Source organism: Vicugna pacos, chromosome 2 (genome assembly GCF_048564905.1).
Source record: "Vicugna pacos chromosome 2, VicPac4, whole genome shotgun sequence".
Taxonomy (NCBI): domain Eukaryota; kingdom Metazoa; phylum Chordata; class Mammalia; order Artiodactyla; family Camelidae; genus Vicugna; species Vicugna pacos.
The window spans coordinates 119,181,290-119,204,513 of record NC_132988.1 but is presented as its reverse complement, the minus strand read 5'-3'; the positions used below and the strand labels follow the sequence as shown (position 1 = coordinate 119,204,513).

At 61.8% G+C, this 23,224-nt stretch overlaps 1 protein-coding gene across 1 annotated transcript; it reads right to left on the bottom strand.

Moving 5' to 3' along the window:
- Positions 1-2,054: 2,054 nt before the first annotated feature.
- On the bottom strand, positions 2,055-22,790 carry CPZ (carboxypeptidase Z). Its single transcript, XM_072946913.1, has 11 exons — positions 22,573-22,790; positions 17,464-17,496; positions 16,131-16,505; positions 14,618-14,830; positions 12,409-12,605; positions 11,698-11,859; positions 11,220-11,378; positions 7,415-7,550; positions 6,236-6,375; positions 3,102-3,201; positions 2,055-2,529 (listed from the first exon to the last, which is right to left on the bottom strand). Exons 1-11 carry the CDS (start codon positions 22,661-22,663, stop codon positions 2,174-2,176), a joined length of 1,962 nt encoding a protein of 653 aa, XP_072803014.1. The 5' UTR covers positions 22,664-22,790; the 3' UTR covers positions 2,055-2,173.
- Positions 22,791-23,224: the final 434 nt, after the last annotated feature.

Here is a 23,224-nt window from a genome sequence, read left to right as displayed (position 1 = left end):
GTCTTCAACAGGAAGCCATTAATGTTTCCCCCTTGAAAGGAAACCTATTCCCAGCTCTGTCCTCTGCTCAGCCTAGAAGCCACGATGCGCCCCTGAACCCTAGTGGGGCGGCAATGAGGAGCCCAGTGCACAGGTTATGCTTCCAAAAACTGTTTCCCACCATAGAAGCCAGGAGACTTGAGAAAATGGGGCTGAGCTAGAGGACCTGGTTCAAGGAGCTGCCAAATGGAAAGGGTGTCCCCGAGGACAGGCCAGTCTTATTGAAAGGACGCAGGAGCCACCACGAGGTCTCCACTGGCCACAGATGAACTGTGTGAGCACAAGAAAGGGGCTGGGAGGGAGACACCTGCCCCGTCTCCACGGTCCCCCATGCCTCTCGGACATCTGTCTCCTCATCCTCATCCCCACCCTGGGGCCCTGCCCTCAGCTCCTGGTGTGAACTAGGCGCTGGACTGAGCTGTCTCTGCCTCTCACACGGGAAGACCCCCGGAGGTTGCTGTGAACAGCAGAGCAGGTGAGAGCAAGAACCTTGTCCTACGGGAGGCACCGAGCTGCTGCCCACAGGCTGCAGGGTCCTGGGCTCATCACACAAGCTCTCTGGGCGGCACCTACATGCGTGCAGCAGGGACAGGAGTCCAGAGTGCCTAACACACAGTGGGGCTAAATAAATGCTGACCTTCGGAAGCACAGACCCATGGGCAATTGCAGAGTAGAGGGGCTCCAAAACCTACGAGATGCTCGACAAAAGCACGTGTCCTCCTTGGATGCACACGCTCGCTTTGCAAACTCTGAACCGCTGAGCCGGAGCCAGACGTGCGACAGGGGGATGCCCTAGTCCCCGCCTGCACTTCCCCCCGTGAAAACACCGCCACCCAGCGTCAGAGCACGTCTGCTCTCGTCGGCTTCGGTCCGGGGCGGCAGGAAGCAATCCAACGATGCTGATGGTGCCGGTAGGGGTCAGGCTAGTCTTCAGCTGGGGTCAAGGCACTGCTCCAATGGGATACCCTGCTTCTCTGTGGGGGTCAACCTTGCCCCAGCCCAGGACAATAGGACATAAGGGAGCCCAAGAACACAGCCAGGAGGAAGCAAGGAACCGACTGCATTGCAGACAATCCTGGTCCGATGGGTTGGATGACGTCCCCCCTAGAATTTACAGACAGACATGGAAGGAAGGTGATGTGAAGGGATGGGGTGAAGACGCCATTCAGAAGCCAAGGACACAGACCTGGGCAGATCCTCCTTCACGGCCTCAGCAAGAACCAACCCTGCTGACACTTTGACTCTGACTCCCAGCCTCCAGGACCGGGAGACAGCCGTCTGTGGTCTGAGCCCTAGTCTGTGGGGCTTTGTTATGCGGCCCTAGCTGACTAGTACACCCTCTCTCTGGCAATCACTCCCTTCCCCATAGATCCCAGGACCAACAGACCCACCTGACCTAGAGAGGTGGGCCTGGAGGGGGTCCTGTGGGGAGTTTGGGGCCTTAGGTTTCCCTGGACCTGAGTTGGTGGCATCACAGGATGAGGACGCACCAAGGGAGCCCCTTCCTCCTTGAATCAGGACCCTATAGTAGCCTGGGAGCCTCTAAGCATGACCCTTAGGTGGTGTTCCTTGCTCGCTCTCCTGCCCTTGAGCCTGTGACCTTGAGGGGGTCTCCACTGCCCACTCCTACTCTCCCAGTCAGGCTCCCCCGACCTTTGTCCTTTGCCTCCCACCTGCACATACTCCCAGACACACAGCCTTCAGCCACAGGACCCAGAGTCTGGCTCGAGCCCGGCCCCACCCTCTCCGTGTGTGTCCTTAGAGCGTCATGTGCCCCACTGAGCCTCCGTTCCCGGTCTGTCAAGTAGAGGCCACTCGACATTGGAGGCCTGGCATTCCAGGAAAGGGCCACCAGGCACAGACAGGTTTGAAGGGCAGCCCTGCTTCCGGTCACCTGTCGGGCAGAGGAGCCCTTGCCCCAGGGTCACACAGGTGCACAAGGCCAGGGCGGCCCTCTCTCCATCAGGCACCATGGATTCCCCCGCAGGTGCCTCGCACAGAGCCTCTCATCACGGTGGGAGGGGAGTAAAAACACTTTAATAAAATGGAAAAGGCTTAGTGGGATGTCTTTGGAAGACAGATCAAGAGCAGGAGCCCTGGGCCAGGCGTGTGCCTGGCACGAGCAGGCGGGTGCCTAGTACTTAAGCAGCCAGCGCGGCTGGTGCTGGCCCAGTGACGTGAAGTAGGACCACCACCAAGGTTTGCTCCCGCCGGCCGCGGGCTGTCTCCGGGCCCCCAGGGGCTCCTCGGGCTCCCCGTGTGGGCCAGCACCACCGGGCGGGTCTCGGAGCCCGGGCCCATTTCTCCGAGGCCCAGGAAGGAACTTCTTGGGTCCAGTCCCCAGCAGCTGGAGAATGAAGTCCACGCGACCGGCCCTCTTCATCCGGGCAGGGATGGTGACTTTCTTGATGACCTTGGAGTAGCCGGGGGCTTGAGCAATGACAATGTGGGACCCTGGGGGCAGCAGTCTCCAGTAGTCACCATCTGGGGCTATGGACAAATGGAATGGAAGTGACTGTCAGGCCTGGGCTCAGGCAGCCTTGAGATGATGGGGGATGGGGGGGCCGGGGGACATCGGCCTGGACAGCAGACAAACCCCAAGGTTGCACTTGCCTCTGCACTGGCCTAGAATGTCCTTCCCACTGGCTCCCTTTCTCAAACTTCTGTTCACCCCTCAAAGCCCTGCCGTCTGAAGCCTTCACAGACCACGCCGTCCTGCACAGAGTCAGCAACCCCTCCCTCCTCTGGACTGTGTTTCCAGCAGGCTCTCTCATCACCAGGTACAGTATTTTTAAAATCAGCTGTGAAATCCCTGAGGGCGCCCAGAGCCCACGCAGACACACCAGCTTATCTGTGGGATATAAGCTCTGGGGTGTGAACAAACGGGCTCCCTCCTATGATCTCTGAGAAGGTGGCATTTGCCCAGCACAGTCCCTACTTAGGGAACAGGGCATCCACATGCACTGGGCCCGGTGCCGCAGGAGACACAGATCACGGCTGACGCAGACCCCAGGGCTCCCGTCCACCCCCACCCACCGAGCAGCCCCCTGGGAGTCGCTCACCAGTGGTGATGTCGTGGTGGATGCCCTTGACTGAAATGCGGGCGTTTTTGACTGGCTTGCCAAATTTGTCCATCACCACGCCTTTAATGCCCCGGTGCACCTGAGGAGACCAAGGACAGGGCAGAGATACGGCGCGTGCCCTCCAGAGGGCCCAGCAGCCCCACCCCAGCTGGTCTCCACCCATCTCCGGGGAAACGGCTGGCTGAGCCCAGCTGTGCCCGACTCGCCTTGCCATCTTGAGTAAGTCACCATTCTCTGGGCCCCGGTCTCCTCATCTGTGGAGTGAGGGTGACTGGCGAGCCCATCCCTGGGGCCCCGCTCCAGCGATCAATCCCGTTCCTGGTTTATGAAAGCCCACGGTCCAGCTCAGCGCTCTGGCTGAAGCTCCTGGGCCACGAGCGCCAGGCAGAAGGCCCCCTGGTGTCCACCTGTGAGCACAGCTTAGTCTCTGCCCTTGCAACCAGAGCCAGTGCAGCGGGTCCTCTCTGAGCCGAGGTTCCGAAGACCATGTGGGGCGGCAGGAGGACACGGCTGTGACTTGGGACCCTGGTGTCAGTCCTGGACAGGCACCAGCCCGTTCTCTGACCTTAAGCAAGCTACCTGGCATCTTGGCCCAGTCTCCCCATCTGTAACACAGGGTCACCACGCCCAGCTCAGAGAATGAGAATTAACACTCGTCAGGTGCAGCGATCAAGCCAGGCGCAGGACTGCCCAACTCTCGTGATGGCCTGGCTCTGAGCACAGCCGCTCCTGAGCAGATGCCCTGCCGCTTCAGCACACATCAGGGTTAGACTAGGAGCTGCACTTTCCAAAGGAAGCACCTCCGGGAACTCGCCGTCCTGTGCACAGTCCTTCTCCAAAAGCAATCAGCAATGAACAAGCTGGACACCCTTGCTCTATGGGGCTGAAAACAACTAGAGGTCCGAAGCTCACATCAAAGGAGGCCGGGACACCTGGGTGGGAGGGGAAATTCGGCACAGAGGGGTTGCTCTGTCCCCAGAGGCTGCCCTCACACCTTCAGTGCTGTCCCAGGACCTCCAGTCTCTGTCTTGGCCCCTCCTCCGCTCAGAACGCACGACCATCTCCTTCACCTGGCCCACTCCTCTCCTGCGTCGAGACGCAGGAAGCCCTCCCTGGTAACTGGCCGTACCAGGGGTCTCCTCGGGATCCCACGGTCCTGGGCTTCCACTGCCCCAGCCCTGCCTTCACTTCGATGCACCATCTTCCCTTCCCTCGCCCCCAACCTGGGTGGGAACAGAGGCCAGACACATAGTAGGGCCTCATGTAATGCCAGCCTGCACTGGCTAGATTTTGGTCCACCTTTGCTTTTGGGCTGAAGAGTCATCCTCATGCAGAACCAGGGATGTGCAGCTCTCAGGCAGGGGAGGAGAGATGGCGGGCCTGCCCCTCCCCTCCCTTCAACCAGCGGGATGGAGACACCCCGCCTCGCCCCAGGCCTGGCCAGGATCACTGTGGGGAAGGCCTCACTGGACGCGACAGACTGATGCTTATCAGGAGGCCGGGCCGGCTTTCCTGGGGCTGGCCACACCCGGCCGCGGGCTGCCCAGCCTTCTGCTGTGTCCTGCTGGCTATTAAATCTTTATACCCCGAGACTTCACATGCAATATCCACGGAGCAATCCCAGCTCCATTTAAGGGTCCTTAAAACTCATTTTCACCAGACAGCCGTAAAATGAAACGAGCCAGGAGGCCTGGCCCCCGGCCATTACTGACGAGGACCGGCCCTGCCCCGCGCAGCGAGGCCGCCGGCATGGCCTCCGGGAAGCAGCTTGGGGCCAGCGACGCCCAGTCCTGCTCGGGGGTCTTGCTGCGGCTGCTGATCCGGAAGCTCCCCTTGCTTCTTACCCGGAGGAAGGCTCCGGATCTTTCTAGAAAGGGGAGGGCTCTGGGCGGATCGGAGCTCCAGGGCGGCGCGGTGGCTGCCGAGACTGGGCCAGCCCGGCAGGTAGCTCTCTGACCCTCTGTCTCCACCTCCAGCAGTCTCACAGCCACTGTGAGCCAGGAGGGGGATCCTTGCATGGCCCAGTGACCCCGACCAGCCCGCTCCTTCCCCGGGACCCCCGTTCCTCCACCTATAAAAGGGGGCAGCCCCATCTGCTGGGCAGGACTGGCGTCAGGATTCAATGCGGCACGTATGGGGCACCAGCTGAAAGGGCTGTACATGTACGACCCCTCACTGTGCCCCTCAGGCAGTCCTGTTTTCCCCTTAGGGTCTGCTTCTCACTGGGACATTGTGCAATGTGTAATTTTTATGAGTCTTAAAATGCTCTGGAAAAAGAAAAAGCAGAGGCTTCTATAAAATTATTAGTATCTTTCAGTTTGAATTCCTGCATTTCTTTCATGAATATTACTTATTCAAACCACATCCCTCGGTTGCAGGCCACATGGGGGAGACTGAGGCACGGGGCAGGGCCGGGAGAGGCAGCGGGACATCGAGTCCCCGCACGGTCACCAGGCCACTGGGAGACTTGACTCTCTGGGTCCAGTGAGGGGGCCATCTAGACATGTTCTCCGTGGCCCTCGCTCATGGCCAGCCCACATATCTCTGGGTGACTGTGGCCCCATGGCAAGGCGTGACCCCTCAGTCCAGCTGCCCAACTCCTGCCCCAGCAGCCTGTGCCCTATCCTCTGAGTCTGAGGGGCAGACGTGCCCAGGGCCCCGCCTGGACCACACCGACACCCTGCCGCCCAGAGCCAGCACCTCCGGGCTCGCCCTGGCCCAGTGCACACCTCATTCCCATGGCCACGAGACCCCCGAAAGTGTTAAATGCCCACACTGAATTCTAACATGTGCCGCCAAGGGTTCCCTGTCCTGTTGCCTGATTTCTCCTACTCCTTCAAGATGCGGCCCAGGTGCCGCCTCCTCCAGGAAGACCCCGCGGCCTCCGAGGCCACATTAGGCGCCCCCCACCCCGGCTGCCTTGGTCCCCCACTCCTCTCCTTGAGACCCCTGCTGTACTGGGGACCCTGACGTGTGTTCCCTGGTGTCTCCAGCAGCCCCAGGGCCAGGGCTGTGGGAGGACAGGTGGCCAGCGAGACCTGACTCATGCTGGGGGGGCGCTGAGCCCAGTCGGTGCCCGGGTTGAGGGGGCCGCCCGGGGCCGCCAGGCTCACCATCTCCACGAAGTTCAGCAGTGGCTCCTTGTTGTGCTGCCACAAGGTGTACAGGGCCTCCTCGGGCGGGAACTTCACGCAGCCCAGCTCCACTGTGATCTCAAAGCAGTTGCTGTGCAGGTAGTTGAAGTCGGACATGCCTGGGATGCAGGGGGCAGCTGAGCACGGCCGGCCCTCCACAGCCCCCACTACAGCTGGACAGCAGAGGGGGTGTTGTCCTCCCCCCAACCCAGATGAGCCGACCGGGGCTTGAGGCCTTCACGGCTCCCACCTGAGGTCCCCAGGGAGGCAGGGGAGCTGCACTGGGAACCAAGTGGCTTGGCGCCCACGTCTGCGGGCTCACGCACATCTGTGCAGCCCCTCAGGGTCGGGAGGACCAACTAGCCACTTCCATTAGGGGAGCCGGCCCCTGGGGTCCGGGCTGCTGGCCCTCCCCTGGCTGGGACCCCACAGGTAATAGCATCCCTTTTCCTGGACAGTCCCAGGGACAGCCCAGGGAGGGAGTGTCCATGACCTCCGTCTCCAGAGGGAGCCCTGGCCAGCAGGGCTGACAGCCGGCCAGGGAGGTGGTGGAGGCTCCGGGGCTGACCGCCACCCCACCCACTTCCGCCCTCCACTCCATCTGCTTTTGGAGTTTGTGTCCAGCAGACCCTGCAGTCATGCTCCGAGGCAGCCCGGGGGCACCGATGGGGCAGCTGGTGCCGGGAGCTGCCAGGGCCCCGCCCTTCAGAGCTTCAGGGCCTCCCCTGAGCCCGGGTCCCAGGCGGCCGCCGTTCCTGACTTAACGTTCACATCTGCAGTGCAGTCACACTGCCCTGCACCTGGCCCCTCGCCCCATGCTCTCTCGGGTCCCACTCCAGCTTGTCCGCAACAGTCACACAGAGATCACCGTCCAGCCAGTCACCAGAACTGAAGTAAGCCAGGTCCAGTGCTCCCGCCCCTGGGTGGGAGCCTCCCCACACACCGTGATGCGTCTTTGCTGCTCTCCCACCTTCCAGATGTCCCAGAATCAAGTTCCCAGGAAAAGCTGCTACGCAGAGGCCCCAGCCCCAGCACCACCCTCTCCAGCATACCTCCCGTGAAGCTGTACAAGTCCGCCCCATAGATGCCCCAGCCCCGCCCCGCCCCTCCCCCTCCCCAGCCCCCTCTCCCACCCGGCCCCGCCCTCCCCAGGCGTACCTCCCGTGAAGCTGTACCAGTCTGCCCCGTTGATGATGCTGCCTCTCTTCAGGAAGTTGCCTCCACACCTGTTCTCCGACTTGTCCATCATCATGGGGTGCATGTCGGCATAGGCTCTGGCCAGCAGTTTGAACATCTGGAAAGGAGACAGAGAGATCCCCTGAAGCCAAGACCAGAAGGTGGGGTGTTCTGCAGGACGCCCTCAGAGCTGGGGGCAGTGGGGTGAGGAGAAGGTCTTTTGAGGGAGGGGCCACCACAGCAAACACCAGCAGCTTGGGCGGGAGAGGGGGCCAGTGTCCATGCAGAGGGCTCAGCACGTGCAAAGGCCCAGAAGCAGGATGGCCAGAGCTCAGGGCTCCAGTGGTGGGTACGTGAGCACATCGTGGAGCCCTGCACACCTGGTGAGAGAACGTGGGCTTCCTCATGAAGGGGGCACCTGGCAGTGATCCTGGCAGGGCACCTGGAGGTCAGCTTTGCCATTTCTAGAGCATTTTCTGCCTCTGGGCAGAGGGCAGGCCTCGGGGAGAGGCGGGAGGCTGGAGTGGGCCTCAGTTTTGCCAATGAACTTCTGTGATAATCGTCACAACCAGCACCCGCGGGAGCCCACCTGCCTGCTGCCGTAGCCACAGGCATTTCCGCCACCGCGGGTGGACGGACACAGGGCACAGCTCACCGGGCAGGGCCTATCTGGGTGTGGCCTGGACTCCAGGCAGTGCACAGTTCCCCCTCCTCTGGCCTCCCCCAGCCCAGAGCTCCCCCATAACATCCCCGACCCGCGGCAGGCCCCCAAGTCCCCCTCCCAGGCAGGACTCAGTCATCTGAACGTCCCAGTGCCAGACACTGTCTGATCCAGGGTGGAGGCCCCCAAGCAGGGGTCAGGTGGATAAGGGGCTCGCCGCCCTGGGCCTGTCAGGCCCCCCGGCCCTGGGAGAAGTCTGTCCTGGGAAGGGATCCCTCCTTAAAAAGGGGGAGGTGGACAGGTGGGGTCAGTAATAGGGAGCTGCTCCAGGCCAGAGTAGGGGTCTCTCCTGGTGATTCCAACCCCAAGACCTGGGGTTTGGGGAAGGAGGGTTCAGTTTCTCAGGGAAAAGATGGCAGTTTCCACTTGGTCCCCCTGACACAAACCAAGCAACCAAAACACAAGCCCACCATGTCATTCCATCCCAGAGGTCGGCGGTGAGGGGCTGCCCTCCTGCCAGCAGCCCCTGCCACACCTGGGCTGTGGTCAGCTTCCACCATCTTCAGCCAGGCGTCAACCCAATGGGGTTGTTTAAATAACTCTCCCCGGAGCCCCACCTCTCCAGCCTCCACCATGTGTCTGCGGGACACAGGCTGGAGGGGGGAGGTTGGACCCAGCCCTCTGCTCCCCTCCCGTCCTCCCGCCCAGTGTCTCTCCTCATCCTGCCCAGGGGCCTTCTCCTGTCACCTGTCACCTGTTAGCCCCCTCAGGAGAGCAGGGAAAATCACCACCAGTCCCCACAACCCCAGGGCCAGCTGGGAACTGGCCTGCCCTGGGAAGGGGTAGGGGGTGGTGGACACAGAACAGGGTCTTGGGGAGCAGCTCTGCCCAGAGGCCAGGCATGAATGGGCAAAGTGGGGAGGGAACACACAGAGATACACAGAGAACTCCAAACAAAATAAGGTGTGGTGTGGTGGGCTTCTGGGAGGGGCAGGCCTGTGCTGGCCCAGGGCCCAGAAACAGGGGTCAAGGCCGGGAGAAGGCCCAGCCTGCCCAAGATCTGGATGAACCTCAGCCCTTTCCACTGGGGCTGAGGGCTGGGTCGGGGGTGCCTGGAGAGCAGGACAGAGCTTGAGTCGAGCTGAGGAGCAAGATCTTGGCAAGAGGGGCAGGTGGGGGACAAAGGAGATGAGGCAGGCAGCCCTAGCCAGCCTGGGGCCTTGAAAGCTGCCCGGAGGCTCTGGCCCTCATCCACGGGGTACCATGGAAGTTTGGGGGCGTGACTTCCGGGGGGGCACGCTGGCCAGCCCCTCCTCTCACTCCTCCACTCCCCAAGCCTCTCCCGGGACCCTGGTTTCCACAGAGCCCACCACTGGCTGCAGGGCTGAAGGGTTATTGATCGGTGATTGATGGCTGGTGGGAGGACTCTCCGCTTTCTGACTCTGCGGGGACTCGTTGAGGCCAGCCTCCCCACTAGAGGTATCATCACGCATCTGCCTCTGGGGTTCAGAGACACTGGGCCCGGCGCCCCAGGGGCCCCTGCCGCCCAGAGGACACAGGCCTCGCCCAGTTGTTGGCCCTGCTCTCCCACAGCACAGCAGGGCGCAGATCAGGCAGAGCGGAGACCACCCAGCCACCCCCGGGGTTCGGACTGAGCTCCAAGCGTAGAACCTGGCCCCCGCCAGCCTCTAGGCATGTGCTGGTTACAGGAGTCAGTGACTGAGTGAGTGAATGAGTGAGTGAGAGCCAGAATGAACGCAGGAACGATGAGGGGAGGGGACACAGGTGCTGCTTCCCTGGCCCTGGAGGAGGAGGCGGGGGTTCAGCGTTTCCCTGCTGGGTCCCCCAGCTCCCACTGCTCAGGGTCCCCTGAGTCCTCACTCCTGGGGTGAAGGGGGTGTGGAAAGTCTCCACCTGATTCTTCAGGTTCCACTGGGGTAGCTGTCCCTCGGGGACACTCTTCTTAGGCCAACCTCAACGTTGGGAGTCCACCCCATATGAACATGCGCACACCCACACACCGCACCCCGCGTGCCCCGGGCCTCTTGGGCAGTTGTCTGTCTGGGCCCAGGCTGCACCTGCTCATCCTTTCCCGTTTCTGCCTTCGCCTCCCACCCGAGACTAAGACCCTCAGTGCAGGGCCCAGTCCTGTTGGCCGCGGTGGCTACGGGACCCACCACACACAGGGAGGGGCTGGGTGAGGCACTTGTCCGTCCAGGACCAGCCCCCTCCCTGCCCTGCCCCCAGCACCAGGTGGAAAGTGGGGGCAGGCGGCAGAGGGCAGGCCTGGCTCTCCACCCTGAGTCCAGTCCAGCAGGGGGCCTGCTGAGTGACCAAGCGGACAGCTCAGACCTTTCCAAACCACCTCCACCCTGGCTGGTCACAGAAAGAGCTTCAGGCTTTGTCTTTCCCAGAGGGCAGGAGCTGGCCTCGGGGGCTGGGGTCAGCAGGGACAGTTTGGGCAGCTGAGCTCCAGTGTCCTTGGCTGTGACCCATCAGAGATCACCCCCTCCCTCACCTGGTGCCCCCAGGGAACCAATTCCGCTTCAGGGAAGAATGGGGCTGGAGAAGGGTCCAGCCACCATGGCCACTGTCACATGTGTCATCCCTGCTGGTCTGACCAGTGAGGGAAATAGGCCTGGGAAGGGGAGGCGCCTCCTCAGAGCCCAAGTGGACGCCAGGACCAGAATTCCTGCTCCATCCCACTGCACCCCCGACTCCCAGGGAATCTGACCCGGAACAAACCAGCAAGGCCCACAAGAAGGAGGGAGATGCCGGGAGCCAGCCAGGGGCCATGCACAAGGCAGCACTGCCCTCTGCCGGCGTCGCCCGGAATCCCACCCTCCCTGGACCGAAAACACTGGGCGGCCTGGTGGGAGGACACTCCGCCAGGGTCCCCACCCCAGGAGCTCCTAGACAGGGACCTAGATGGAAGGGGGTGTGGTCAGAGGAGGGAGGGGCTGCTTCCAGCTGGAAGGCTTCTTGGAGGAGGGGATTTGGAGCTGAGCCTGGAAGGCTCCAAATGGCTTAGAACTCCTGGGCTTCACTGACCTCAGAACAGGAAGGACTCGGGGTCAGCCCCGAGGGCACCACCCCCAGCACGCCCGCCCCGCCATGGCCTCTCACCTTCTCGTCGGGCGTGGGAGAAAACATCTTCTCCTCCTGGGGGTGCTTGGAGAAGTCGAAGGGGTAGGAAACCACCAAGTCGCCCCCGTGGAGGCTGGCCGAGAGCACGAAGGGGGTGGACCTCATCCACTTCATTATCGCCTTGGTCTCGGGGGCCACCTGCCCAGGCGGGGGAGGCGGCCTGAGGACCACTCAGCCCGATGCCCGAGCTTTAGGATTCCGTCAGGCCTCATCCTCAGGCCTGCAACGCACTTCCCCACCTCCTGCCCTCCAGGCAGCCCTCCTGGGCCCCCGTCACTGAGCACCTGCCAGACTCCGGACGCTTTCAGTGCATGCTCCCTGAATCCCATCGACGACCCAGTGAGAATTAGCCCCATTTCACAGGAGGAACCAAGGCTCAGAGCGTAAGGCTCTCCTGCCCTAGGGGAGTAGCTGGAGCCCCTCGGACGTGCCAGCTGGGCACTGGCATGGCTCCTACCTTACCCCACCAGTAGTGCTGTGGGATGGCGATGTGGTCGCTGCGTGCGCCGCGGGTGGAGGCCAGGCGGTAGTACTCCGACGTCAGGTCCGGGAAGTTACGGTTCAGGTCCAGGTTCTGGGCATTCTGCCTCCCACTCGTCCACCCATTGTAGCCGGCACCCTGGACACACAGGCCACCCCCCGACAGGGCTCAGCACGCCCACCCTGATCCTTCTGGAGGGAGCCCACAGGGCTGGGCGGAGAGCCAGAGGCGGGACTGGAGTTTCTGTCTGGCTTCATGGGATGAACCTGGGAGCACGTCCACCGAGCTGCCCTGGACCCCCTCTGCCATCTCTCGGGCCTCCTGGCGGGTCCTCTGACCACAGAGCTTGCCCTGGCTGTGCCCCGCCTGGAGGGCCCCACGCCAGGGAGGCACTGCCCGCTCCGCACCTCCGGCAGGACCCTGCTCAAGGCACCGCCTCCCGGAGCCCGCTCCCCTGGCTTGCGCACACTCCCACCCCTCCCCTCCCCTCCCCTCCCTGCTCATTGTGTTTCCACCACGAGCATCCTCTTTAACACACCACAGCCCTATCAGCGTCCGTCCCTCCTCCGAGCAGGACCTGGTGCCGATGCCTGCTGAGTTGTCAGCACCCAGACGGCGGGCACAGAGAGCCCTGACAGCAGTGGACGAGCGGGGTCGTGTGGGACCAGCTCAAGGCAGGGTGCTCACCTCAGCAGCCGCTACCTCGTAGCCGTCAGGGTTCATGGAGGGCAGCAGGTGGATGCGGGTGGTGTTGAGCAGGCGCTGGATGCGGGGGCTGCCCAGCAGGTACTCAGAGCACAGGTACTGGGCCAGGTAGATGAGCATCTCCCGTCCCGCCACCTCGTTGCCATGGATATTGCCTATCAGCTTCACCTCGGGCTCCACTGAGGGGAGACACAGTGCCCAGGGGGCCGTCTCAAAGCCCCGGGTCCCCGGAGACTTGAGGGCCCCAGGGCAAGTGCAGCCAGTTGTTTTGAAAACTATTCATGCTTGTTTTGGCCCAAGCGTCTCCGTGACTAACCAGGTCTCTTGAGGGTCATCACTTTCGCGGAGCACGTTCGTTATCAGCCGTAATTACCAGCAGGACAGAACAAGGATATTGACTAATAATGACGTATGTTAGCATTGGTCCATGTGAATTTCATCCATAGCCGTTCATCATGTTTGTGCAATAAATCAAGGTGTACACTGGTGCTTAGATGGGAAGGCAGCTGGTCCTTGGATGGATGGACAGATGGATGGAAGGAAAGAAAGAAGGAAGGGAGAAAGGATACGGTTGGAAGATGAAGGGAAGGATGGGTGGATAAGTGAGTGGATGGAAAGGAGGAAGGAAGGAAGGAGACGGATGGAAGGTGGGTGGACAGACAGATGGAAGGATGCACAGGTGGATGGGTGGCTGACTGCATGGAAGGATGGATGGATGGTGCGTGAATGGGAGGAAGAGCACACAGGGGCCTGGCAGCCTTACTGGCTGTGTGACCTTGGACAGGTCGCCTCTCTGCTCCGCGCTTCACAGCACTCATCTGGAAAGTGGCACCTCCTCCCCCGGCTGTGCACCGCTCAGGGACTCCAGCGGTGGGAACATGTGCCCATGCCGCCCCCATTCCAAGGGTATTAACGACCCTGAGGCTGTCCACGATAGTCACATCCCTTGGCCTTCTCACTGGGGACACCCATCTCCCACAGGTTCCAAAGCTACAGGCCAATCTGACGGCAGGAGGCAGAGCACGCGCCAGAAGCTAGAGGGCTGGGAGGCAGGGTGGGTGGGCCTTGGAGGCTGGGGTGGGGCTAGATGACCTCTCCCGCAGGAGACAGGGCTTGGGGCTCACGTGGTCCACGCTGCCCCAAGCCTCCAGGATGGAGGCTGGGATGCATGGGGACAGCCCAGCAGAGAGAGCCGGAGCTGCTTAACCAGGATGAGGTGTATGTCGCAGTACTTCTAAAAACCAAGGCCAGGTGGGACTGCTTTAGGTTGATTCCCTCTGACTCAGGTGGCCACAGGCACAGACAGCTGAGGGACCAGGCGAGGAAGCACTGGGACCCCCACTCACTGACTCCGCGGCAGAGGCCAGAAGTGAGCCCCTGGGCCCGGAGCGGGCCACGTGGTCATTCTCGCCTCGCCAGGGCGCTGATTCTCTGCTAGGCTGTCTGGGCTCTTGGGCCAGACCCCGAGCCCCATTCCCTGGGCCCGCTGCCATTTCCTCAACCTGCCCCTGAAATTCAGTTTCACGGTAATTTTTTCCCACACCCGCACCGTGGCTGGATGACCTCCGCAGTGACAGTGGCAGGTGAACCGCGACCGCGGGGCAGTCTGACCCTCCTCAGCCCTGTAAGGACGCAGCCCCGTGGACAGTGAGACCCAACACCCCCACGTGGCCCCCATCTCAACACAGGGCCTGAGCCTGGTGGGCTGAAATGGACTTGGCTTTTAAATAAATGGAAGGACGGCTGTATCCACATCACTCTGCAAGATTGGGTGTGCCCAGCAGCTCGGGGGGCAGACGCCAAGGGCCAGGGCCCAGCGCCCCACGTACCTGCCTGGGTCCAGGTGAGCCAGGGCACGTTTGCAAAAACAACGAAATGCACAAAGCACGGTTAGCTTTCACAATGGACGCACAAGGCCCGACGTGCCTGCAGCGACTGTCCACCCCTCGCTTCCTCCCCCGTGACTGTGCCTCTCCTTCCTGCCCCCACCAGCCCTCAGCGACGGGGCCATGACAGTGGTCGCACAGGCCCCGTGGGACGTGGTGCACACACAAGCACATCCCGAAGGCCCCGCCCACACCCTGTCCCCTAAACATCAGGGGCTTTGATTAAGATCCTGGACCAGCTTGTGCAGCCCAAGACCAAGCAGGCCAGAGCCTTTTCCTGGCCCCTGACGGTGACTGTGACTTACTCAGCTCGTGCTGGCCAGGGCGGCTGGAGAACTCGATGACCAGCAGGTCCCGGCCATCGAAGCTGCGCCCAATGCTGTAGGTCTTGGCGATGTGGGAGCAGTGGGCCGCCGTCCGCTTCAGCACGCGCACCATCTGGGCGTAGGAGTGGTGGGTGAAGCGAATGGAGGTTGGCGGGTGGCCCGAGGGCAGCACTTCCTCGACGTCCAGGCCTCCTGGGGGAGGAATGCGGGAGCTGGGGGCCAGCTCGGGCCTGCCTGCCGCCCCCACCATGGATGATGCTGTCGGCCCCCAGCTACCTGCCCCACGAGGGGCTCTGACCGCTCCTGGCGCCCCCGCCCCCACCCCCCTGTGTGGGTGGGACCCATGGGGGCCAGCCGACGGCTCCCCGGACATTCTGCATTTGGGTTTGTGATTAAAGTTCTCTAAGATACTTCGTATCGACAGCTAATAACGACAGGTGTGTAAAGCAACACTGTTCCCAAGCTTACTAGGAGCAATAGCAATGTGTAGTTGGTGTGGAGCTTTTACAGAGGGCAGGACGGGGAGGGAAAGGCACAGGGACAGAACCAGGGCGCGGCTGCCACCGTGACTTCTCAGGTGTTCCCGCGTCCCGTGGCATCGAGCTGGAATCAGCGGGCAGATGCCGGTTCCTGCTCTGCTGTGTTTACTCAGCACTGAAGGAAACGGTTTCCACATCCTGCCAGTCAGGCAACAAGGCTCTGAAAGAGTCTTCACAGGCCAGTAGGCGATGAGGCCAGTGTTTGCTGTCATCACCAACACGACACCGAGCACGCTTGCGCAGGGTTGGGGTCGGGGGAGGCGGAGGAGACGGAGAGAAAGACAGAGCGGGAGGGAGGGAAGAGGGAAGTTTTTTCCCAAATTTAGAACGTTTCCTTAGGAGAAATTCCTGGGCTTCCAGCTCCAAGAAAGGCTGTTTCTCAGCGCAGTCCTCAGGCCAGCTGGCTGTCCTGTCGTCCTGCGCACGCAAGTGCCCACGGACCACCCTGGTGGCTCCCCCGACCCCCACCCCAGGGACTCTGCGCTAAAAGGCGCAGGTCCCTGCAGGCTGGCCCTGGGAACCACTAGTAGTTAAGCTTTTCCCAAGTGTCTCACTTGCCCCGTGGTTTTGTTTCTGCTCAAAATGGTTTTTGAGGGAGAAGCAAGCAGATGGAACGGGCAATTTGGTGGCGGACTCGCCCAAAATAATCTCTCCCCAGCCCGCTCCGCGGGCTTTCCCAGGCCGGACGGGCTCGGCCCCACAGAGGCGGCTGGCTGCTTTCCTCTGTCCAGGGCCCCGCCCCGCCGCCTCCGCTGCCCCCGCCTCCCGCCTGCTCGTGCGCAGACGGCTGTCTGTCGGCCACTGCACCGCACGGGAGCCCCCGCCCCACCCCAGGTGCAGCCCCAGGACCGTCTGGAAGCACCTTCCCCATCTGACACTTGTCTCATTCACCCAGCAAGACTCCTGGTTGCCCGACACCGCGGAACCCCGGAGCCCCATAGGCCCCCACTCACCCCGAAGCTTCTCCAGAGGGTTGTAGCAGCCTTCCTCCTGGCCCGAGAAGTAGTGGTTGCAGTCGAGGAAGTAGGGCCAGGCCATGTCGATGGCGTCGAAGGCGGGCTGGCAGGCCTCCCGCAGCCCCTCACAGACATGCCGGCAGGGCCTGCGCACGTGGCCGCCCTCGCACCGGGGGGCCAGCACGGCGCAGCCCAGCAGACGCAGGTCCGGGTTGCACTGGCCCTCCAGGAGGTGGTGCAGGACGCTCAGCAGGATGTACTCGGAGCTGGACTCCACCGCCTCCCGGGACCGGTGGTTCAGCAGCGTGGGGAAGACCGTCCGGTTGTAGGCCGCGTCGCTGCAGGTCCTGAGCTGCAGGTCCACACACATGGCTGGGGGGAGGCGGGACACCAGGTCACTCCCTCCCCCGCTGGCCCCTGCCTGCTGACATGCGGCAGACACTTACTAAGGCCCTGCTCTGCCCACCCAGACCTCACTCAGGGCCTGCGGGGACAGGCACCCACCACCTGGCAGGGAAAGGCCAGGACAAGGCCCACTGTGGAGGACGCCAGGGGCTCTGGGAGGACCAGGGACGTCTCCTAATGTCACTGGACCCAACCACTCAGCAATAGCGAGCCAGGAAGGCTGATCTGGGTCTCAGCTTCCACATCTGCAAAATGGGCACAGGAAAGCCAGCCTTGCCGAGGCTCTGCCATATTAGGGCACATCACTGACTTTGTATTGGGGAAATATTTCCCTACTTAAAAAAAAAATCTATTCCCTCCACTCAGAACAAACCAAGTGCCCAAACCTGGCAGGAGGAGACTTAGAGGAACGTCTGCTTCTGAGCCCCTCTGCTACACCAGATCCACACCCTCTTCAAAGCCATCCCCTGAGATCAGTACCCCAGTCCTCGCTTTACAGAGGAGGAACCAGGGCCAAAGAGGGAAGGGGCCTGCCCCAGCCGCGGACTCAGCAGGCGCCGTGCACGGGGCTGAGAGCCAGGTACTCCCAGGATAAAGGGCCGAGCACAGTGCACACACTTCAAGGTCGGACCCCAGCCCACTGAGAGCCCACCTTAGGGGCGGCTGGGGTCAGGAGGCAGAGAGGACCCTCTGCAGGAGCCCGGGGCAGACCCAGGGTTGGGAGTCCAGGCTGCACAGAGGGAAGGGCCTCCTTTTCCATTTTGCCTAACTTCCAGTTGTTTAAGAAAGGGTTTGGATTGATTAATGGGCCGTCCTATTAATCATCCCCTGCAGAACCCTGGATTCCGCCCTCTAAAACACTCTGGTAGGGTGGAGGGGCCGCGTGGCTCCAGTGAAACAAGCACGGGAAGTCCGTGGAGCGTACCGCTGTCCGCAGCTGACAGCCTGGGGCATCCGCCTGGGAAGGGAAAGGCAGCCTGTCAGGGGCACTGAGCCCGGCCTGTCCGTCGTCCCCTGTGTGCACCATGGGGGCTGCTGCTTCTCGTGGCAGCCACCCACTCACCGAGTGCCCTCTGGGCCCCCAGCCCATGCCTGCCCCTCAAGCAGCATCTGATTCAGCCCTCACAGCCTCCCTCTGAAGTCGACGTGGCCCTTCTCCCTCCTCCCACAGGTGCGGCGCCCAAGTCCCAGGGAGGTCATGGGACTCGCCTACGGAGAGACAGCCAAAATGAGAGAGCCCTGAGTCAGGGTGCTGGCCGATCGCTGTGCTGTAAACACTTCCACTGCGGCCAGTTTCAACCTTCCAGCAATCAGACAACTAGCTGTCACCAAATTCCCAAGTACTTAGCGAGCCGCCTTGGACAGAGCCTGTACTGGGGGCCCCGCCCCACCACTGACTGACACCACGTTATTTTAAGCTCCCCCCAGAGCCCTGCCGGCACCAGCCCGCTCCCCTCCAGAACAGCCTGCAGTGCAGTGTGAAGAGGACCAGCACAAACTGTCCTTGGAAGCGTGGGTTTCAAGCGTCCTCCCCGCGGCCCAGACACATGGACCCAACAGTGAGACCCTGGGAAGGCCACTGAAACCAATCTTCACTATCGCCACTTGTCAGGTTCCCCGTCAGAGGCTGGTCCCAGTGCTCTGCGAGTGCCAAGAGGGAAAAGCTGGCTCCGAGGGACGGGAGCCGACGTCGGGCTTAAAGCTCGGCTGGAGCAGGAGTCCGGGAGCAGTGCAGGCGGGGCGGCAGGACAGCGGGAACGAAGAAAGCGGGGGAAGCCCAGGAGGGGCCAGGGGAGGGGGCTAGGCTGGAGGGCAGGGCCTGTTTAACCCCGCAACCTCACGTAAAACCCAGGCCTGGGCCACAGTCGGGCAAGCGTGGGAGCCACTTAGGGATTCGCCCTGTGATCTGGGGGTCGTGGAAACTTGGCTGAGCACACGTGGCAGGGATGCTGGGCTGGCCAGGCAGCCCTTCGCAGGAAACTCTACACGTGGTTCCCCCAACGTGGACTAGGAACCACGGGTCCCCCACCGTGGACTGGGCAGCTTCAGGCCCTGACCCGTCAGACCTGGAAGTTCTTGTGGGATGGAGACGTTCAAGGCAGCCTCTCACCAGCAGGTGAGCCGAGGATCCCAGGCTGTCTTAACCCACTGAGCCCCTTGGGCAAAGTCACAGGTGAGAATATCACTTCCCTAAGGTACCCAGGACACGGGACTCCAGCCCCTAAAGCAGCAGAGAGGGCTGCAGCGGGTCCCCACCTGCGCCCTCCATGCCCCGCGACGCGCGCTGGGATGAGGCTGGTGGTGAGCGAGCTTGGGGACAGCAGGCGACATGAGCCACCTGTTCTTGGCACGAGGCCTGGGAGTTCCCAAGCACATGGCCGACTCCATCCCCCGACTCCAAGCCATTATGGTCTAAAGTGTCCCCAGACCTGCGCCCACTGCCCTCTGTGGAATGAGGAGGCCTGAGGGAGAACCAAAATCAGGAGAAATGAGACACAAACAAGAAACTGACCAGGACTCTGCTTGGAACACCGCGCTGTTACCTGCTTGTCTACACGGATGTCGGGAGAACAGATGAAAGGGCCCAGCCGGAGCAGGGCCCCGTGGGAGCATCCATGCCCGGCGCTCACACTGAGGATTCACACTCAGCCAACGTGCCATCCGCCACAGCCTGTGCGAGCTGGGACCCAGGCAGATGCCATGTTTCAGTCAGCTCAGCACCACCCCCAGACAAACAGCTCCAGGCACAGATGCCAGCCCCCCTCACCTGCAGCCCCCCTGCGGAGTGTGTGCCTGCTGAGCGCCTGGCCCTGAGCTGAAAGTGGACGAACCTGGAGATTCATTCAGACCCTCAGCAGGTGCTCAGCGAGCAGAGCTCCCTGTGGCCCTGGGGCCTCTGCCGGCCTTAGGGAAACACTGGGTGAGGAGACAGGGCAGCAGTTACCCCCACACCCGTGCCTTCAGAGCCATCAGATGCCACAGGACTGGGTGGACCTGAGTGGGACCAGGTGGCGCCCTCCTGGTGTCACGTGGCTTCAAGTCTCCCTAACTTCTAGATGAGAAAGCTGAAGCTCAGAGGTTAAGTCCCTCTCTGTGCCTCAGGCTCCTCATCTGTAAAATAGTGCCCATGGCTGTTGGAGGGTCCAGTGAGGCAGTGCTGAGGGAAGGGCTCGGGCCCAGTTAGGGCTCACTGAACAGTAGCTCAGGTGGCACAGGGAGAAGGAGGGACAGCCCACTGGGACGCTCCCACCAGACCTCAGTGCTCAGTGGGATGGACAAAGGGTTGGCACCTGCTGACCTGGTCAGCGCCTGCTGAATCCAAGGTGGCCACGAGGACCAAGACAGAGAGACGGGTGGATTTGGGGCTCCCGTAACAAAGTAGCACAAATTGATACAGAAGACACTGATTGTCTCACAGTTCAGGAAGCCAGAAGCCTGAAATCTAGCTGCTGGCAGGCCACCCCCTGCTGCAGCATCTGAGGGAGGGGTCTCCTGCCTCCTCCAGCGTCTGGGCTCCCAGCAATCCTTGGCTGTGGCCACATCAGCCCAACCTCTGCCTCCATCACCCCATGTCCTTTCTGCTGTGTCTGTGTCCAAATTTCCATCTTCTTCTAAGGACAACAGTCATTGGATTCAGGGCCTACCCTAAGCCAGGACGACCTCAGCCTAACCTGACCACATCAACAAAAGCCTTGTTTCCCAAAAAAGCCCCAGTCCCAGGTACAGGGTAGGGGCAGGGGCTGGGACTTCAACATGTCTTTGGGGGATACCACTCAACTCATAACAATAAACAGGCCCTGGTGTGTGCCTTCGGGGTCGGGCTGGAGGTCGGGTCAAGACAGGGATGCGCTGTTCTCGCCACAAAGTCCAGTATGGTAGTCACTAGCCGTGTGGGGCTATTGAGCCCTTGAAATGCTCCGAGTCCGAATCGACATGTGTTTTAAGTGAAAAATACTAATTTCAGACCTGGCACTAAAAATAAATTGTAAAATAGTTCATTCGTAATGTTTATATTGATGACAAAATACTGAAACAATATTTTGGATATACTGGGTTACATAAAATCTGTTACTCAAGTTAACTTCACCTGCGTCTTACTATCTCTGTCGGGTGGCTTCTGGGAGGTGTCAAGTGGTGTCTGTGGCTGGCATCGTGCTGTTGGACAGCGCTGGTCCTAAGGCTGCTTTTCAGCAGTTCACACGTGACCCTTACACCTCTTGGCCACAAGGTGTCAGCATGTCTTCAATCAAGAGACCAAGACTGACCCGGGGCTGGACATCTTAAAGACCAGGGACAATAACAGATGCGAAAAACCTGAATGAGGTCAGAGAGGTCAGGCCATCTGCCCATATACACAGCAGTGTATATGACTCAGGATTTGAACCCTGACCCACCTGGCCCCGAGAAGCACGAAAGGTGCCTCAAACCCCAGGCTCTGGGTGAAGATCTGGAAGGAGGAACAGGACAGGCAGGTGAGGAAGGGTTGGGCCTGCTCTGAGTCCTCAGGCAGTAAGACAGGATGTGGACGTGGCCCTGGACATCGCAGCCTGGCCTCAAGCTGCGCGGCCCCGCCCACGTCAGTCTGTAGTCTGGAAAAGCCACTGGGCTTCCGTGGACTGACCGCACATGCTCGTCTGCAAGGAGACGGTCCAACGGGAGAAAGGACTTATTCTAGAAGCAGGCACTGAGGTCACTGTGGAACCGAGGACAGAGAGCCACCCTGCCCATCCCTCCAGGTGGGGAAGGGACAGCCTGCATCCAAAGAGAGGGTTGCGTTTCTCCCTGGGAAAAGGGCCAGTGAGGGAGAGCTTCCTGGAGGAGGGGACTGTAATCCTGACAAGCCTATAATTCTAGACATTTCCTGGGGCCTCAGGGGTTCGGGGGGGTCTATCCATGACACCATGAGAGTTCCATCTGCATCCCACTGTGCACCTGTGCACATACAGGCCCTCATGTGTGCGCGCACACACACACACACACACACACTCTGGTGGCCCAGGCCTTTCTGTAGAAAATGGGGGAGAAAAGATGGGTGGGGTGGGGGTAGGGGGAGCAGAGATGGAGAGAAAATCCAATTTGGGTGGAGAGAGAAGAAAAGGAAAAGGTGGACCTTGGCACATTTGAGAGAGGCATTCTGCTCCTGGCAGGTTCACTTGGCTGGTGCCAGCACGTTCTCAGGTATCCACAAACCTCTAGCAATTGAGAGACTCCAATTCTGATGCGCCCAGACCCCCGTGCCCGAGGGGACCCCCACCCCCCCAGGGGTACAGCTGTCTGCTGCTGATAAGGACCCTGAGGGCAGTAGACTAGACGCACCCTCACCTTTAAATGTGAAGGGAAACTGAGATCCAGTGCCAGAAGGGGAAGTGTGACCAGGCCCAGAGTCCAGGCTCCCCGCTGGCCCCCTGCCCCCGCTCCACACCCTGCACTGTCAGGTGTGACCACATTCCCAGGCACACCGCCCCTGGAGGGTCCTTGGGTCCTGCCGCTCTGCCCCTCTCCCAGCCCCAGAATCTTCCAAGAGTGCCCACTCTCTGAGCCCCCACACTCCCACCCCCCACAGAGCCCGAACCCCCTCCCAGGTCCTTTGGGCCCACTTCCGGAGTCGCTGTTGTCCACATCACAGGGTTGAGAAGGAGGCATCAAAAGTTTGCACGGCCCAGAGGCCGCCCCCTTCCTGGAAGGACCGGGGCCTTGGAGGACCTCTCCTCCTTCAAGGTCCTAGCACCTGCTCCCTCAGATCCCACCTGCACGGTGCCCCGGCCGGCCGTGCCCAGACCAAGAAGAACCCGGGCGCTACGCTGGGTACCTCCGCTGCTCCCAAGTCGCCTGTGCGCTCTGCTGGCGGTGGGTGGGAGGGGTCCCAGCCCTGATGCGCTCAGAGGGGCGGGTTACCCTCCTGGGCAGACCCCCAGGTCCCAGGGCATAGGGCGCCCACTTGGGGACGTTCTCCAGGGCCATGGGTCACGAGGGGGAAAGTTCCCGGTTCCGGGGCGCCGCGTTCCACCCCAGGGCGCGGGCTGTCCGGCCTTACCCGCGGGGCCCCTGGTGGGCTCGCACCCCGGCCGGGCGGCGGCGGCGACCAGCACCGCGAGAAGCAGCAGCGGTGGCGGCGGGGGCAGCATGGTGGGCGGCGGGCAGGGCGGCGGGCGAGTGATGTGGCACTCGGGCCGGGGCGCAGCGCCGCTCGGGCTCCCGCCCCCCACGAGCGAGCGCGGAGTCGGGTTACAGCGAGGCGCCAGGAACCGCGCAGAGCGCAGAGCGATGCGGCGGGAGGGACGGGCAGCGCCCAGCCCGCTTCCGGGCCGGTGCTCCGCCCCCAGGGTGAGCGCCCCCCTTGGGGCTCGGCTTCCGCCTCCCACCTGACCTCTGGATCCTCCGCTGACCCTGCCTACAAACCGTGATTCCTGGACGGGCCGGCTCGGGGGCGAGGCGGGGTCCTCGCCCAGCACTGGACCCAACTGGCTGGGAGCCAGGCCAAACCCCCCTCAGCTCTGGGCCCAGGTCCCATGAGAGGAGTGAGGGAGTGTCCCCACCTCCCCACCCTGTCCTCCTCCATGGAAGCACCTGGAGGGTCTCTAGGGGGTGTTTAGGTACCAGAAAGGGCGAGGAGCTCTGTTGCCTTGAGCGACTGCTCACCTTTGAGCCTACACCCCAGGGAGAAGCCCCCTGCTGCGCTCTCAGAA